General features: G+C 43.1%; 1 protein-coding gene across 9 annotated transcripts in view; it reads left to right on the top strand.

Annotated features, from left to right (window-relative positions):
- PTK2 (protein tyrosine kinase 2) overlaps positions 1-18,227 on the top strand; it is a 352,467-nt gene that overhangs the window by 282,335 nt on the left and 51,905 nt on the right. For 8 of the 9 annotated variants that reach the window (XM_026646750.1, XM_026646742.1, XM_029913965.1 and 5 more), the window contains 5 exons: positions 5,000-5,100; positions 7,263-7,378; positions 9,072-9,172; positions 11,687-11,776; positions 13,600-13,804. In XM_026646750.1, coding sequence (XP_026502535.1) covers positions 5,000-5,100; positions 7,263-7,378; positions 9,072-9,172; positions 11,687-11,776; positions 13,600-13,804 — 613 coding nt within the window. Of the gene's footprint in view, positions 1-4,999; positions 5,101-7,262; positions 7,379-9,071; positions 9,173-11,686; positions 11,777-13,599; positions 13,805-18,227 lie in introns of those variants that run through there. The other variant, XM_029913967.1, reaches the window with a different exon arrangement.

Genomic DNA, 18,227 nt, shown 5'->3' with positions numbered 1-18,227 from the left:
TCATCCAGTACCAAACTCTCTGGTTGTGGATGCAGTCACATCCACTATGAAAGGGGAAAGCAGCATATCCAAAAAATCACCCCTTATAACAAGGACCAGAAATGTCTGGACCTGTTTGTTCGTAAGAGCTATTCAACAGCAACACTTCAGTTCAGGATAGCTAACCACCCAGGTGCTGATGCAACATACACCTCTACCCCGATATAACGCTGTCCTCGGGAGCCAAAAAATCTTACCGTGTTATAGGTGAAACCGCATTACATCGAACTTGCTTTGATGCACCGGAGTGCGCAGCCCCGCACCCCTGGAGCGCTGCTTTATCGCGTTATATCCAAATTTGTGTTATATCGGGTCGCGTTATATTGGGGTAGAGATGTATGACTACCTGAACTATGAGCAGTTTAATGCTTTTATTGACCATTTACCACAGGAAAATCAGGAATAGTTCAGTGCTTCGGCTTTTAGCAAAAGCTTCACTGCAGGCTTCACTCAGTGCAGCGGACACTGCTGCCAGGTCTATTTCCACTGTGGTAGTGAAGAGGCAAGCTTCCTGGCTTCAGTTGTCTTGGTTTCTGTTGGAGGTACAATCGACTATGGAAGATTTATCTTTCTATCTAGCTTTCCATAGATTCCATGGTCGACTCGCTTCATACCCTAAAGGACTATAGGGCAACAGTTAGGTCTTTAGGGATATATGTGCCTGTAAACAAAGAAAATTTAGCAGGCCTCAGTTGGCACAAAGATCCCACCCTGCTCAATTTTCTGTCTTCCATAGGCCACCTGAACCAGTAGCTAAGAGGTGGAGGATAAATTGCTACGTGGAAGTAGGCATCTTTGAAGTCGAGGGTTGCAAACCAGTCCGCTAATTCTAGGGACAGAATTGTAACTGCTAGGGATACTATCCTGAATTTCAGATGTCTGACATGCTTGTTCAATTGTCTGAGTAGATACCCTTCCCCGCAGAAGCAAGGGTGGGAAGCTGGCTTGGACTTGTAAATATATAAATAGCACTACAGGCAATGGCCTGCTGGAACAGTATAATAAAGCATAGTGGTCATGAAGGTGGCCTGGAGTGAATGTGGTCTGTACTTGAAGTTAGAAAAGACTCACAGAGAACCACCCTGACAGAGCACTTCTGGATTCGATAACTTTGATAACCCTCTTGAAGAATCTTATCCAAAAAGTGCAGCTCATCCCTCAAGATCCAGCAAAGACATGTTTGCAACTGCTGGGACATATGGCAGATTGTGATTTTGTGATGCAAAACTCTATGTTGGGTATCTCCAGGGTTGGCTCAGGACTGTTTTTGTACCCAGCAAACACATTCTCAGCAAGCAGGTATTGGTATCAAGTCAAGTCCTACAGTCACTCACCTGGTGGATGAATCCATCCAAAGTTTGTGCAGGAATCCTGTTCAACCAGAATCCTCCTACAATTGTATTAACATCGGATGCTTCCCTTTTGGAATGAGGAGCACATTTTGGTCCTCAGACAATCCAAGGCAGATGGTCACAACAGGAACAGCACTTGCACATCAATCTGTTGGAGTTAAGGGCAGTCAGAAATGCTTGCCTGCACTTTCTTCCCCTGCTCAAAAACAAGTCCACCAAGATCATGACAGGCAACACAGTGTGCATGTATTATATCGATTGTCAGGATGGAGCATGTTCCTCCTCACTCTGCACCAAAGCAGTAAAGCTTTGGAACTGGTGCATAGCCAATTGGATAGTCATCTCAGATTCTTACCTCCCAGATGTACAAAACCCCATGGTGGATAACCTGCGCAGACGTTTCTTCCTAAATTACTAATGGCAGTTGACTCTTAAGTTCTCAAAAAATATTTGCAGGTTGTGGATTTCCAGAGGTCAACCTTTTTGCCAAAGCAGCCAACTCAAAGTGCAGGAAATTCTGTTCCAGAGGCAGGGCTCGATCCCCAATCTCTAGGAGATGCTTTCGTTATTACATGGACAAAGGGTCTTTTCTGTGCATATCCTCCAACTCCATTGCTCTTGAAGGTCCTTATCAAGATCAGACAGGACCAAGCCAAAGTCATTTTGATTGTGCCAACTTGGCCAAGACAAATTTGGTTTCCTTACCTGATCAAACTCACCTCTGGCCCTCTGTGTTCCCTCTAATTTTTTCCATCCATGTGCACCATATCTAGGTAGTTGGTGCAGATGTGCGCCAACAGTAGAAACAAAAAACCTAGATATATATATATTTTTTAAACTTACCATAAGGATAATTACTCCAGCCAGGACAGGTTAGGCATTTTAGAACTCACTACTCAAAGAATTAAATTTAAACGTAAGAGAAAAATAAAAATTATGAAATTAATAGACCAGTCAAAACACTAAAACACACTTTGAAAGAAGTATCAAGTAACAACAATAATAATACAAGTATGTGTTGGGAGGTGAGTGTGAAAGAGTGAGTGTGTGTGCGTGTGTGTGTGAGAGAGAGAGAGAGAAAGAGAGAGAGAGACATGCGCTGCCCCTTTAAGTACGCTGCCCTTTTAAGTAAATTGGCACTCAGCAGTCTGAAGCCAGCTGCCAGCAAGCTCCCTCCGTCCTGAGCCCCCCAGTCTGCGGAGTTGGGGTACCGGGGTGGGGGGAGTGGGACACCTTAACATTAGCCCTCTCCTCCCCCTCCCCCACTCTGCACAGCTGGCCAGGGGCTCCAAGGCAGAGGGCAGGAGCAGCACGGCAGTGGGAGGAGGGACACCTGAAGTGTACGGCACTTGATAGCCTGCTGGTTGGCTGCCCAGCTGCGCAGCTTAGAGGGAACTTAGCTTGTCCTCCATTGTGGCTCCCAGTCAAACCTTGACTGTTGTCTCATGATGTGGGTCAGACACTTCATGTCAATTCAAACATTCTGCAACTACAAGCTTGGTTCCTCAGTGATTCTCAGGACTAGAGATCACATGTTCATTGGAAATACAAAAGATATTAAATAACAGAAAGGAATCTAATAGATAGACCTTCAAAAATGGAGAAGATATACCCTTTGGTTTGACTGGCATCATCTTTCTCCTATCCTGTTATCTCTTTTCTTGATCTTGGATTACCTATTCGAATTGAAAAATTCAGGCCTTTCTGTAAGTTTCATCAAGGTTCATTAAGCAGCAATAACAACTTTCCATGTGCCAGTAGAAATTTTCTTAGTATTTGCTTATCCAACCTCAGCGAGAGTCCTAAAAGGACTTATCAATCTTTTCCTGCACTGTTTTGGGATTTCAATCTGATTCTTAACCATCGTATGAGACGACCCTTTGAACCATTAGCTATGTGCTCGTTGCTACAACTGTCTATGAAGACAGCCTTCTTGGTCGCCGTCACTTCTGCTTGAAGGTTTGGGGAAATGGGAACTCTAATGGCAGATCCTCCCTTTACTTTGTTCTCCAAGGAGAAGGTATCTTTACGACCTCATTCGAAGTTCTTATCTGAAGTGTCCTCAGCAAGCAAACTATTCACCTTCCTCCCCCCACCCATCCCCCAAGCCTCATCAGTCTACACAGGAGTCTACTTTTCTTACACTAGATGTTAAGCGGGCATTAGCATTTTACTTGGACAGGACTAGGCCATTCAGGAAGACCCATAGACCAGTGGTTCTCAACCAGGGGTCCAGGGCCCCCTAGGAGGCCATGAGCAGGTTTCAAGGGGTCCGTCAAGCAGGATCAGTTTTAGACTTCCTGGGGCCCAGGGCAGAAAGCCTAAGCCCTGAAGCCCAGGGCCAAAGCAGAAGCCTGAGCAACTTAGCTTCATGGGGGGGCGCTGTGGCGTGGGGTCCCAGGCAACTGCTCTGGTTGCTACCCCTTAATGCTGGCCCTGGCTTTTATATGCAGAAAACAGTTGTTGTGGCACAGGTGGGCCATGGAGTTTTTATAGCATGTTGGGGGGAGGGGAGGGGGACCTCAGAAAGAAAAATGCTGAGAACCCCCCTCTCTAGACTCTTTGTTTCTAGAGCAGATCTAAAGGAGCTCCTGTCTCTACTTGGAGACTTTTTAAATGGATCTCTGGATATATTATTGCCTATTATGGTTTTGCTGAGGTTACACCTCCCCTAAGAGTGACTGCATGCTCTACTAGATCACAGTCTACAACCATAGCTCTACTCAATACATTCTGGTTACTGAAATCTGCAGGGCTGCAACATGGTCCTCGGTGCGCACATTTTCTGACCACTTCATCCTAATTGACACTGCAAAATCAGATGGGGCAGTAGGCACATTCAGTAATGGACTCTGTTCTGAAACTCCCACCTCCTTACCGGGCTACTGCTATGGAGTCACCTAAATTGGAGCACCTCCAGGGACACTACTTGAAGAAGAAGATGGAGAGATTACTCAGCTTGTGCAGTAACTGGAGTTCTTCAAGATGTGGTCCCTGTGGGTGCTCCGCTACCCACCCTCCTCCCCTCTGCTTCAGAGCTGCCTCTGTGGGCTTTGCCGTACAGAAGGAACTGAGAAAGATTTGTGTGCGCAGCCCAATATAGCCTAAGGATGGGGCATGAAGATGTGTAGGGTGCATGCCTGGGCAGAATGGGCACTGCTACCAAAAATCTCCAATCAGAGGTGCAGGGGCACATACACACCTGAAGTGGAGCACCCACAGGGGGACACATCCCGAAAAACTCCAGTTGCTGCACAAGGTGAGTAACCTATCATCATACGTCATTTAAAAATAACTAATACTCTGTGGTTGGTCAAGATATACATTATACCTTGTAGTTATTTACATCAGTGTAAAGAGAGTATTCTGATCAGATAGCATTTTAGACTCTCTCTGCATAGGTGTAAAAGACTAGACAATATTCAAGGCAGTGGAGAATCAGGCTCAAAACAATCTGGTTATATGTCCTTACATGACCGTTGGTTCAGACCTACAGTAAAAGCTTGTTAAATGAATCCTCTTATTACAAAAACATTTTTCATTTAACAGCTGTTGCTTTAACAGGCAGATTTTGTATTTAATGAGTAAACCTGCTTCCTCCTTTCTAGTAACAATGCGTCAGTTTGATCACCCCCACATTGTGAAGTTGATTGGAGTTATTACGGAAAACCCAGTCTGGATAATCATGGAGCTCTGTACACTAGGGGAGGTATGATAAATTCCCAAGTATCTTCTTTCTTCTTCCCTCTTATCCCACAGACACTTTCATATGGGATTGGGGAACTGCTTATTCAGTCTAATGGATTGGGTTCTAAATATTACACTCTAAGGCAAATTCATCAAACAAGTGAAGTCCAGGATCATGGGATCAAATTCAGCCCTGGTGGAATTGGGCATAACTCCACTGAAGTCAAGGGAATTAGCCTGTTTACATCAGGGTTGATTTAGGCTATGGCTCTCAGAGATATTTTGAATTGCTGCTATAATGTGAGAACTAATATCTGTGTCAAGTAAGAGGTGCACACGGTGAGATAGAATAGAAGGAATGTTACTGTGAATTATTTAAAATGTATGTGCTTCAGACCGTGAAATCTGGACACAAATGGTTCAGTTCAAAATATTGCATAGAAGAGATTTCACAGCTCCACTTCCTTTAAGGGATTATGGAGTATAGTTTAAAAAACAAAATTAAGAATATCCACTTTCTTGTCTTCTGTGTTGAGAGATACAGGAAAGCATATTGTGCCCTTTTTGCTTTTTATTCCAAGAAAACTGAGTTCATTTGACTTGTCATGCAGTTACAGCACTAATAGTCATTGCTAAAGGCATCTGCCTTTCAGCTGATGCATTAATATTTAGCACGGCCTCGGTAGGACCCTCATTGGTAGCAGCCTCCTACAATAGCACTTATGTGCACAATGTATGGCAGTAATCGTCATTTTGAATTTGTGATTATATTAGAATTTATTTAGCAAGATTCTGTAAAGCCTTAATATGTTAGTGTGTTTGTAAGGTGAAATTTTAAATAAGCTTTATAAACAACATTTTCAAAAATATGTATACCGTGCTGTTTGACACTAGAAGAATGCTGGAGTATCTCGTATTATGTGAGTGTCTCCTGAGGAAAACCATAGCAGAAACATATCACAGTGGAATCATCCACATTTCTTTGCTAATCCTGAATGGCCTTTGTTGAGCTTTGCTCGGTGCCATTGTAATGAGCCCATTTAGCAGGTGCAAACCTGTGCAGCATTTTCATTAATACAGAACAACTATAGGTGATCTCTACTACATCATGAAGTTTCACCTACTGTAAGCAGTTTCTATCTGCAATTGTTTCACCTCCGTTAATGCAGCTGATAGCATCTTCAGGGGTAGGGATCTTTTCACAGTACATTGTCGATGAACCTACATTTCTTTTTCTGAATGTCCCTTTGATTGTGGAGGCCCCAGCAGTGAAGACTTTCCTTGTTAATCCACACAACCAAGAGAAATGCTAAGTAATCTGCTGTCTTTAAAACGGGAATTACGATGTCAGATTTGTTTTAATTCTGACTCATTTTCTCTAAAGCAGACATTTCTGAAAAACTTTAGAGGTGAAGTAATTACATGGTTTATAATGCAATATGAAAATATCTGAATAAAATAGATTAAACTATAGTTTGTTAGATTTGTCCAAAGTGGGTAGCACAATTTGTCTCCATTCCTTTATTCAGAGACGCCACTTCTTCCCTTTAATTCCCAAATCCTCCTTCTCAGCATACAACTTTCTTCTCAATCTTTATTTTAATCCTGTAAACAAAAGCCAGTGCTACACTGTTGTGGTATAATTGCCTTTTGCTAGACTTATTTTTCTAGAAAATTTATGTAGTGTTGTTAGTTCCTCTGAGCTAAATCCAGGCCTCTAGTCAAATCTGTGCAATTACGGGCATAAATTAATGCGGCCCAAGCAATATCGATTTGCCCTGTGTTCAGGCTGGCCCAGGTGTGGGTACAAACCCCATGCAGTTACCTGCTGAGACTGTTCATGTCAGCAATATGAGCCATTTCCAAGGAGTGAACATGTGGAGAGGTTCAGGAGCACCTGACCCAAGTGGGCCCAGCAGTGTTTGAGCTCTTTGGCTTCAAGAGGACAGAAGTGGGGTGCAAAAATTGCATCCCACTTGGCTACCTCTTTTCACACATTAGAGACAGCCTGAATTTAGCCCAAAGAGTGTTTTCTGTATGACAACTGACTTTCTTTTCTATTCCAGTTTAAAGGGGAGGATTGTCTACTGTTAAATGTGTAAATCTCAATTAGAGATTTCTCTCTTCTTCAGATTCATTTTTAATTTGTCATGACATCTCTCTCTTTTCTTCTTTATCCAAAAGCTGAGATCATTTTTGCAAGTAAGAAAATACAGTTTGGATCTGGCCTCTTTGATACTCTATGCTTACCAGCTTAGCACAGCACTTGCCTACTTAGAGAGCAAAAGATTTGTACATAGGTAAGATTATATCTATATGAAAACTTTCAATTTAAGGAAAAGGGTTCATAGATTATTACAAATATCTGGGCTGGCAGAGTTGCTGGATATTAGATATGTTCGCTAGAAGGAAATGTTTAAAGCACAGATCAGCACTCTCAAATGGTTTCAATTATTTTCTTGATTTCCCCAGTAAGAAAAGTGTGTCACATGTGGAACAGTATTTTGAGACTTTTAAAAAGCCACTTGTACGTGTGTTTACATCAGCTTCATGTTAGAACGTCATGAATTTTAGAGAATCCACTACAAAAATACATTTTTGACATAGACTGTCAAGGGTGACACCTGCTGGGCCTCAGCTATATTGACTTGAAGTATGTGCCTGGTTTTAGTCAGAAGACTGGGTTGCCAGCTGCTCTGTTGCTTTGCAATGCCAACATTTTTCAAAGCTGCAAGTCAGCTGTAATCGTCAAAATATGAAAAATCAAATCGGAGAGAGCAACAGGCTCATCCTGAATTAAAGAACAGGGAAAACAGAAATGTTTCTGTAATGGAAATGCCTGTGCTTAACCAACAAGTGAATTTTAAAAACACATACGAGAGAGGGGAATTTTAGTTTAAGTAAGTTGAACTTAGTTGTGTAGGACAAGAAACAGGACAACAAGTCCTTCATCTCTGGCACTGTTATATACAGCCAACAATTTTCTACATGAAGATTCATGTATGCCAATTTGGACTTACGCGTTTTATTTGTATAAGTGTATAAATTATGTATGTTTAAGTGACATATTATCTTGTAAATGGCAGAGGCCAGTGAGGACAGAGATAGGCACTAGAATTTTGACCAAGTGGCTGTGACTTTATTAAAATCTCTATCAGCAAAAAATATGTAAAGGCAGCTTGTCCTGGCAGCAGTGATTTTAATGGAAGAAAGCAGCTACCCCAAGCTGCCACTGGTTTTCACTCACCTGCTTCAGTGCTGAAAGCCAAAGTTCCTAACATGTCCCAGGCATAACTAGCCCACTTGAATCCAATGCCTGCCGTCCCATATAGACAACTGCATGAGAAAACCTCCAGGCCTTGCCATGAGAACAATGGCCTCCCTTCAAATCCAAGCCCTTCCTGCAAAGAGCATGAGTTGATGCCTGCTTTACAGGAAAAACATTACCCCAATTCCTGACCTCTGTGATATCAAGGAGTTTCCCTTCCCCCCTGCCTCCCCAAAGAATTCTATTCTAGCTGCTAAGACCTACCACCTAAATTATTGATCCAGTGACTGTAAATACATGGGCTATGAAACCTGCATTTATTCAACAAATAGTGTGTGCCGATGTAATGTGATAATTGCTTGTGGTTAACAAAAGGTAGAAATAATGCTGGTCCTGAAAGTGTCTCCACCCCTTTTCCCAAAGTGATGCAGAATGCAATAATAACTTTATCACATAAAAATTTAATTACTCATATGGGCCATATTGTGACTTCAGTCTTTCTGTGAACTTCCCACTGTCATCAGTAGACAATCCTGTTGGGTATCATTGGTGGTATACAACTTGAACTGTATTCTTGGCCCAAACACCATCATTAAAAATGTAGTTTGATTCGCTCCACCGAGTGAGTTGACACCTCTGGTCTGTAACAAAGGTTCTGTTTTTAAGAAAACCTGAATCTAAAAAACAGATGACTATAAATGATAAATTTCTGGTTTGTTTGGCAGGGATATTGCTGCTAGAAATGTGCTGGTATCCTCCACTGATTGCGTGAAATTAGGTGACTTTGGTTTGTCCCGATATATGGAAGACAGTACTTACTATAAAGGTAAGGAGTCAGTACTTAATGGACCTAAACTACAGTGGCAGGGTTGGGATTCTTCTTGCAGGTCAGTGAGCTGATTTGCCAATCCACAGGAGTTGAGTGTATGCTAACGAGTTGAAAGGATCAAAACAATTAGTTTAAGGAAATCTGGTTAATTACATAAAAATACAAAGTAAAACAGTTTAACAGATGCAAATAAATTCACACATGGAGCTGTTGAAAAAAAATCACATGGTTAATTTAAATAGGTGAAAGACAGGAAATTCATTTATGGGTATAATTCCAGTTTGGGGGCAGCATTATACTGCTTTCTTTGCAACTCTTAGGACTTGTCTGCATGACCATTTAGTTCGCAGCAAGCTGGAGTGTGAATCTACCCCACGCTAGCCTGCCATGCACTAACTGCCCATGTGGACCCTGCCGATGCGCACTAAGAGTTTGTTAGTTTCAAAGCGGAGTAGAGGAAAGTCCACTAATGAACTATTAGGGTACATCAGCAGAGTCCACCCAGATGGTTGGGTCCACAGGGACAGTTAGTACGCAGCCAGTGTGGGGTAGATTCACACCCCAGTTTGCAGCAAACTAAATGTTCATGTAGACAAGCCCTTAGAGTATCAAAGATTATCTACGGTTTTGAAACTCATTTAACATATGTCCATATTCATGCCACAGCCCAAGTACCTGAGGGTGAGTTCAAGGGGCCTGAAAATTGTTTTCAGTTAGTTTGGGATAGGGATATTCGCTACACAAAGGTTTGAAACATACATTTTTTTCCCTTTGGGATTTCCCAGACTGAAGTTGACTGGCTCGAGCTCTGATGTGATGCCCCACAATTCATGATATATAGCAGGGGGTCTCAAACTTCATTGCACCGCGACCCCCTTCTTACAACAAAAATTACTTCATGACCCCAGGAGGGGGCACCATAGCCTGAGCCCACCTGAGCCACACCGCCCCGGGTGGGAGAGGGAACCAAAGCCCGAGCCCCACTGCTCTGGGCAAGGGGGCCAAAGCTGAAGCTCAAGGGCTTCAGCCCCAGGCAGGGGGCCTATAACCTGAGCCCCACCACCCAGGGCTAAAGCCCTTGGGCTTTGGCTTCAGCCCTGGTCAGTGGGACTCGGGCTTCAGCCCAGGGCCCCAGCAAGTCTAAGCCAGCCCTGGTGACCCTGTTAAAAGGGGGTCACGACGCACTTTGGGGTCCCAAACAGTTTGAGAATCGCTGATATATAAGGACCCTGACAGGAGAATACAATTTGTTTTTATAGAGGGTCAAGTAAGTAGCATTTTTAGTGATAGGGTGCACATTTAGGAACAATGTTTATAATTTTTTTTATCTCTCAATATGTAAAAATATTTTAAATGTTTCCAAATTTGCACCATACTTTAAAAGCTCCTTACCTGGCCCCTCCCCCCTGTTCTCCAGTAGGGCTCCTGGTGTCTGTGATGTCCCATAATAATGTGAACAAAATACCTTCATCTACTTTCTTACAAAGGTGAAAGGAGAAATTTACCTGAAACCATCAAATATTTGTTGCATTCTTTTAAATTTAGAACAAACAAGCTAACTTTTTCGTGGTTCAATTAAAAAACAGTTGCTCCATATGTGAGATTGTGTATGGCAGCTTCAAGCTTGGTACAAATAATTGCTAATTGTAGTACACCGCTACCTCAATATAACGCGACCCAATATAACACGAATTCGGATATAACGCGGTAAAGCAGTGCTCGGGGGGGGGGCTGCGCACTCCGGTGGATCAAAGCAAGTTCAATATAACGCTGTTTCACCTATAAGGCAGTAAGATTTTTTGGCTCCCAAGGACAGCGTTCTATCGAGGTAGAGGTGTAGTTTAAATACCTTCAGATAAAAAGCATTAACTTGAAACAGGAATGGAGAAGCTCATCCAATGTATGTACGTTTAGGGTACATCTGTGCAGCCTGTGGTAGTGAGTCTCAGAATCGAGGTTGACAGAGTCAGGCTTCTGAGGCTTGTGCTACAGTTCTAAAAATAGCCGTGTAGACATTGTGGCTCAGGCTGGAGCTCGGGCTCTGAAGCCCACCTTTCCCTAGGCTTCAAAGTCCAAGCCACAACATCTACACCACTATTTTTAGCACTATAATGCTGATCGCTGTGTAGCTGTAGCCTTAGCAGCAAATCCTGCTCTTCCTTTTCAGTCACAGAGGGCCCTCCCTCCAGTAAAACTATGGTGGTTCTGTTGCAAGGGAGATTGCAGATTTCCATGACTTCTGTAGAGGGGGTGAGGAACCCTCTGAAATGGTGCTGGATGCGTCTGTTCACAACATTGCAGGTCTACTAGCCATTATTTCTTCCTCACCCACTCACTCTTACAGGAAAGAAGGTGCAAGAGCCAAAGGGCATCCACAGAGGTTTATTGTACAAAGCCTGACCGAGTTGTTTGCTGGAGCTAGGACTTGGCCCTAAATTATTTTATTGAAGAACATCTATACTGAGAGCTTGTTAGCTAAAATAATGACCTTTTTCTCTCATCTCTCCATAGCTTCCAAAGGAAAATTACCTATCAAATGGATGGCTCCAGAGTCAATCAACTTCCGACGTTTTACCTCAGCTAGTGATGTGTGGATGTTTGGTAAGTGAATATGGATGATTGTTTTCTCAAATGCACTGTTGGAGGAGAAGATCATTAATGGTTCCATTTTTATTAATGGAAACTGAACAATTTCCAGTTCCTCTCCAGTGTTTGTTTTACTTGTCTCAAAATCAGACTTCTTACTGGGTACTTTATAGCTCTCCACGCTTTTTCATTCTGTACACCGTGGGCCTGAATCCCCTTGATCTTAAGGCCCCTTTTCACCACTCCTAACAGGTGGCCTTAAGGTAAATGAAAATGAGACCCATAGTCATAACAGGAATTTCTTTATCTTACTTTGTTTCTTTTTTGTCGTCTAGTATAATTGTGCTGGCGTTCCTTTATCCAGCTGTTATTTGCACTTACTGCTTTCTTCTTTTCACAACTCTTTCCTGTGCGATGGGCTCCCTCAGTGAATGTCCTTGATTTTGTCTCCTTCCTTTCCCAGTGTTCAGTTCACCCTTGCTATGGGTATTTTTCCTCTGTTGTCTTACGCTGTTTCAACCCTTTAACGTTAGCTATGAAAGAGGAATTAGCAGGATATTTAAAGTGATTTTGAACGTTGAAAAAAAGCCTGAAATTGAATTAAGTCCATTCACCTCACAAGATTGGGCTGAGATCCAAATCTTGTCCTGGCTTTCTCTCCCTCCCACTCTCCACTCACTCTGACTGTGGTTCCAACCCCTCTTGGTGCATATAGCTCCCCTCATCACTTTGTCTCCTGTCATCTTAGAAAAGACAAGAGGTTGAGTGAAAAGAGGAATATATATAGGAATGCCTCCCATCTTCCAGGATCCTGTCCCCTTCACTATGCGAACCATTCCTGTTTTTGCACCAGTCTGATCTCCCAGACTTGAATACTCAGCTCCACAGACCAGACAAGCCGTGACAGGCAGAGAAAAGGCAAGCAGGGTATGAATAGCAAAAAGTTACAGGAGAAAAAATCAGCTTGTTCTGTTTAAAACAAAAGAGTTCTAAGTAATATAAAGCAAACTTGTATGTGATTTATCAAGTTTAATGACTGTTTTGTTGAAAAACGGAATCCCTAATTGCAAAACAAAATATCTTTTCCATCTGGCATAGAAAAGCAATGCAGGTGGAATACCCCAGCTGCTCATAGGCCCACAGGCTATCTCTTTCTCATTACACATTTAACATAGTTTCAACAGAAACTACGTTTTGGTACATAGTTTCGACAGAAAAAAGTTGAACAAATGCCGATAATAAAACATTGTCAAAGTATAAAAATACCACATACAAGTCAAAACAAGCCAGTGTAAAGCAGACACTGGGACAAGCATTATGAAAAAAATGTAGATTTGAATATGAGCAACCAGTCTGACTTAAAAGATAAAAAGTAGTTAAATCTGAAGCCTTTCAAAGTTGTCTGCTTGCGATGAGCTAGATGCAAGTCATTCTTCCTCATACGTAGCCCTGATTAGTAACACATGTAATTTTATAGAAGCTACCTACTTAGAGTTAACATAGCTCAGTATTCTTTTCTGTGGTCAGCACGTAGGTAATGTGGTGATAGGTTCTACATAAAAAAGATAGATTAGCCAGCTCTATTTCTCAGCCAAGAGTGGGTTGTGTTTGGTGGTTGTGTGTACTAGACAAAGTGCATTGGAAACTTTGTTAAACTGCTAATACATGGTAATTACTAACCATGGCTATTCTGGAGAAAGGACTGTTAATTTTGCCCACTAGTGCTGCGCTTCAGTAGCAACTCCATTGTCTTAAGCTTTAACGTGGAGTTTGTTGTTCAAGAACACAGATTTTGGTTATTTGCTCACTTTAAGAAGTTTCTTGCTTTTTGTTTCCAGGTGTGTGTATGTGGGAAATTTTAATGCATGGAGTAAAGCCCTTCCAAGGAGTGAAGAACAATGATGTGATTGGTCGAATTGAGAATGGTGAACGGTTACCAATGCCTCCAAACTGCCCTCCTACTCTCTACAGCCTTATGACCAAGTGCTGGGCATATGACCCCAGCAGACGACCCAGGTTTACTGAACTTAAAGCACAGCTCAGGTAGGGTGTTTTTTTTTAATTATTATTTCTTTGATTAGAAATGTGATTTGATTGTGTCTTTCATACAATCGTTTTCTTTCCAAGGAAAGTACAATGCCTAGTGTGCTAGGCTAGGGCCTTTAAAGGACCGAGTTGCTGTTACAGTGTGGTAAATCTAGACTGTCTCCACTTAAATCAGAGGAATTACACTTAACACTAAATCCAGTGTAATTGAGATCCAAACCTGGCCCCCCAAAGGCTGTATTAAGAATGTGTTTATAGGCATAGGTAGGTATGTTAGGGATCCTCAGTGTTAGAGGTGGAAAGAACTTGCTAGATCATATAGTCCATCTCTCTTAAGACAGTACAGAAATTTCACTTTTCTTTTAATTACCCTTGTCACAGTTTTCAAACTTGAGTGCCTTGAGTTTGGCATCTAGGGAGGAAATTTTCAAAACTACCTAAGGAATGTTGGAGCACACGTTCCACTGAAAGTCACTGGGATTTGTGCTCCTAAACCCCAAGGTACTTGAAGGTGTCCACTCTCAATACATAGGTAGGCTCCTAAATAAAAGTGGCCTGATTATCAGAGGCACAGAAGGCTCACAGTTCATCCTGTTGAAGTCAATGGGACCTGCTGGTGCTCAACACCTCTGAAAATAGGCATCTGTTATTTAGGAATTTGGGGAAAAAATGTAATTATATGCCTACCAAGCGTGGCATGGTATGGTATTGTCACCCTTACTTCTGCACTGCTGCTATGGAGCGCGGCCTTCAGAGCTGGGAACCCGGCCAACGGCCGCTGCTCTCCGGTCGCCCAGCTCCGAAGACAGCACAGAAGTAAGGGTGGCAATACCGCGACCCCCTTAAAATAACCTTGCGCCCTCCCCCCCCCTTTGCAACTCGTTTTTGGGTCAGGACCCTCAATTTAAGAAATGCAGGTCTTTCCCATGAAATCTGTATTGTATAGGAAAAAGCACATGACCAGATTTCCATGGCCGTGAATTTGGTAAGGAAATGTGAAGCAGCCAGTAGGGGGAGAGATCTCTCTTGCAGCTCCAGAATTGATGACCTTTGGCTGCTGGCAGATCAGCAATTGACTGAGGAGTCGCTCTTCAGCTTCACAAGGGTCCCTAGAGCTTCTTTGTGCTCCACAAAGACAATGCCTGCCCTTTAATCATTGTGGTTGCTGATTTCCTTACAGTGACACGATCTCGGACAATTAGAGAAGATCATGTTTCAAAACTCATTCCCATGAACTTGCAAAAACAAGCCATTTCCTTGTTGACTCTTTGTGTATGTGCTGTTGCTGCTCTCTTCTGGATACCTTCCAGATTAGCTTTTGAAGCTCAGGGCCATGTTAGTTCTATACTCTGGAGCCAATGTTATAGTGACACCGTGTTCCTCTTTATTTTGATGACAAAAGTCTACCGCTTTGTGAAGAACAATATTTTTCTTCTCCTGCATCTGAAATAGCAGTGATGGAAGCATTAGCACTTCTTGTATACTCCATTTCTTATCTGGCAATGTCTTATCTGATGCTTTACCCACTTCATATCCTTTTGTGATATCTGGTTCTCTCTTTCTAGTTCCACTTAGCCCCACAAATGTTATTTGCTGCTGCCCAGGCCATGTGGACAGCAGGATTCTTATAGTAGTAATAATAATACTTAGCTTTTTTTATAGCACTTTATGTTCAAAGCACTGAATAGACATGAACTAATTAATTCTTAGAACACACTTCGGAGGTAAGCAGATAAATATTACCTCCATTTTTAAAGATGGAGAGACTGAGACAGAAAGATGAAGAGACCTGCACACAGTTAGCCAGTGGTCAGGATGAAAACCTGGGACTTGTTGACTCACCATCTTGTGCTCTATCCTCCAGACCAGGCTGCCTTTCTGTAGAAGAGATACTGAGTCCTGTGCTGCCCATTAGACAAGAGTTATGCAACAAGGATCCCTGAGTAGTGCTAAACGAACCCCCAAATCATAAAAGCATAGAAATCTACAGCTGGAAGAAACCTCGAGAGGTCATCTAGTCCAACCCTATGCACTGAGGCAGGACCAAGTATAGACCAGCCCTGACAGATGTTTGTCTAACCAATTCTTAAAAGCTTCAAGTGATGGAGATTCCACAACTTGGAGGCCTATTTCAGTGTTTAACTATCCTTGTAGTTAGCTTTTCCTGACATCTAACTGAAATCTTCCTTGCTACAGATTAAGACCATTACTTTGTTCTCCATATCCACTGTAAGAAGGACAAAATCGATAACCATCCTCTTTATAACAGCCCCTAACACAGTGGTTCCCAAACTGTAGGGTGTGCCCCCCTAAAGGGGCATAGAGGAATGTTTGGGGGGGCTGGCGGGGCCCAGGCCAGCCCCCACTGAGGGCGAGGAGGGGTGCCACCCAGCCCTCTTCTGCCCCCAGCTCCACTCCAGCCCCAGTCCCAGCAGCAGATCCGGCTCTGGCTTCAGCCACTGGCTCCCGGCTGGAGCTCTGCTCCTCGCCACAACCCCAGGCTTTTGGCCCCGACCATAGGCCCGCTCCTGACCGCAGCCCAGATCCTGGCTGAGGCTCCAGTTGCAGTGCCATCCCTGGCCCCAACTCCCAACCATGGGTCCCTGGGGGGCGTAGACAAAAAACTTCGGGGGTCACTGCCCCAACATATTTGAACACTGTTGTCAAATCCCTATCCCCCACTCCTCAGTATTCTTTTCTCAAGAATAACCATGGCCAGCTTTTTTAACCTTTCTTCATAGGTCAGGTTTTTTAGACCTCATCATTTTTGTTGCTCATTTGGACTCTCTCCAATTTGTGCACATCGTAAGTTGTGGCATCCAGAACTAGACACAGTACTCCAGCTGAGGCATCACCAGTAGGTGGAACAGTTAGTTCCTGTGTCTTACATACAACACTCCTGTTAATACACCTGTTGTGGGGGTCAGCTGTGTCCAAGGCCAGCCGTACCTCCTAGTGGCAATATTCCAGGCTGTGTCACCCAGTGGCAAGAGTCAGTGGCTGCTTGCCTAGCAGCCAGAGTCAGTGGCAATGTCGCCCAACAGTGAGAATCAGTGGCCGCCTTGCCTAGCAGTTGGAATCAGTGTCAATGTCACCCAGTGGCAAGTCAATGGCTGGGGGTGAGTGAACCTTGGTTCACTGGGTTCCAACCCAGGGCCCTTCAAAATAATGGTCTCAATATGTGGCTGGGGTGGGCGCCCTTACACCTGTTTCCTGGGTCACTTCCCACCCCTGCTTCTTGTCCCCCATTTGTGCCACGAGTCTGTCTTCGGGACCCCCTTTGAGTCCTCTTGGGTCACTCTCCAGAGTGTCTTCCCCTCTCTGCAGTGACTCGGCCCCGGTGGTTTAAATTTTTTAAGTACAGCAGAAGCAGGAAACCTGCTAAACAACCAGTGGAGCCACTGGACGACTGAGATGCTAAAGGACGATAAGGCCATTGCGGAGAAACTAAATGAATTCTTCGCATCAGTCTTCACGGCTGAGGATGTGAGGGAGATTCCCAAACCTGAGCCATTCTTTTTAGGTGACAAATCTGAGGAACTGTCCCAGATTGAGGTGTCATTAGAGAAGGTTTTGGAACTAATTGTTAAACTAAACAGTAATAAGTCACCAGGACCAGATGGTATTCACTTGAGTTCTGAAGGAACTCAAATGTGAAATTGCAGAACTACTAACTGTAGTATCAAGTATCTGGGGATAGCCGTGTTAGTCTGTATCCACAAAAACAACAAGGAGTCCGGTGGCACCTTAAAGACTAACAGATTTATTTGGGCATAAGCTTTCATGGGTAAAAAAACCTCACTTCTTCTGAAGCAGTTATGGGATAAGAGGGAAGGTGCTCTCATAGATTGGTAACTGGTTAAAAGATAGGAAACAAAGGGTAGGAATAAATGGTCAGTTTTCAGAATGGAGAGAGGTAAATAGTGGTGTCCCGCAGCAGTCTGTACTGGGACCAATCCTATTCAACATATTCATAAACGATCTGGAAAAAGGGGTAAACAGTGAGGTGGCAAAATTTGCAGATGATACAAAACTACTCAAGATAGTTAAGTCCCAGGCAGATTGCAGAGAGCTACAAAAGGGTCTCTCAAAACTGGGTGACTGGGCAACAAAATGGCAGATGAAATTCAGTGTTGTTAAATGCAAAGTAATGCGCATTGGAAAACATAATCCTAACTATACATATACAATGATGGGGTCTAACTTAGCTGTTACTACTCAAGAAAGAGCTCTTGAAGTCATTGTGGATAGTTCTCTGAAAACATCCACTCAATGTGCAGCGGCAGTCAAAAAAGAGAACAGAATGTTGGGAATCATTAAGAAAGAGAGAGATAATAGGACAGAAAATATCATATTGCCTTTATATAAATTCATGGTACGCCCACATCTTGAATACTGCGTGTAGATGTGATTGCCCTAT

Source organism: Terrapene carolina, unplaced genomic scaffold (genome assembly GCF_002925995.2).
Source record: "Terrapene carolina triunguis isolate 2854851 unplaced genomic scaffold, T_m_triunguis-2.0 Scaffold58, whole genome shotgun sequence".
In the NCBI taxonomy this organism is placed as follows: Eukaryota; Metazoa; Chordata; order Testudines; family Emydidae; genus Terrapene; species Terrapene triunguis.
The sequence above is the reverse complement of the archived record's forward strand: the minus strand, read 5'-3'. Positions and strand labels throughout refer to the sequence as shown.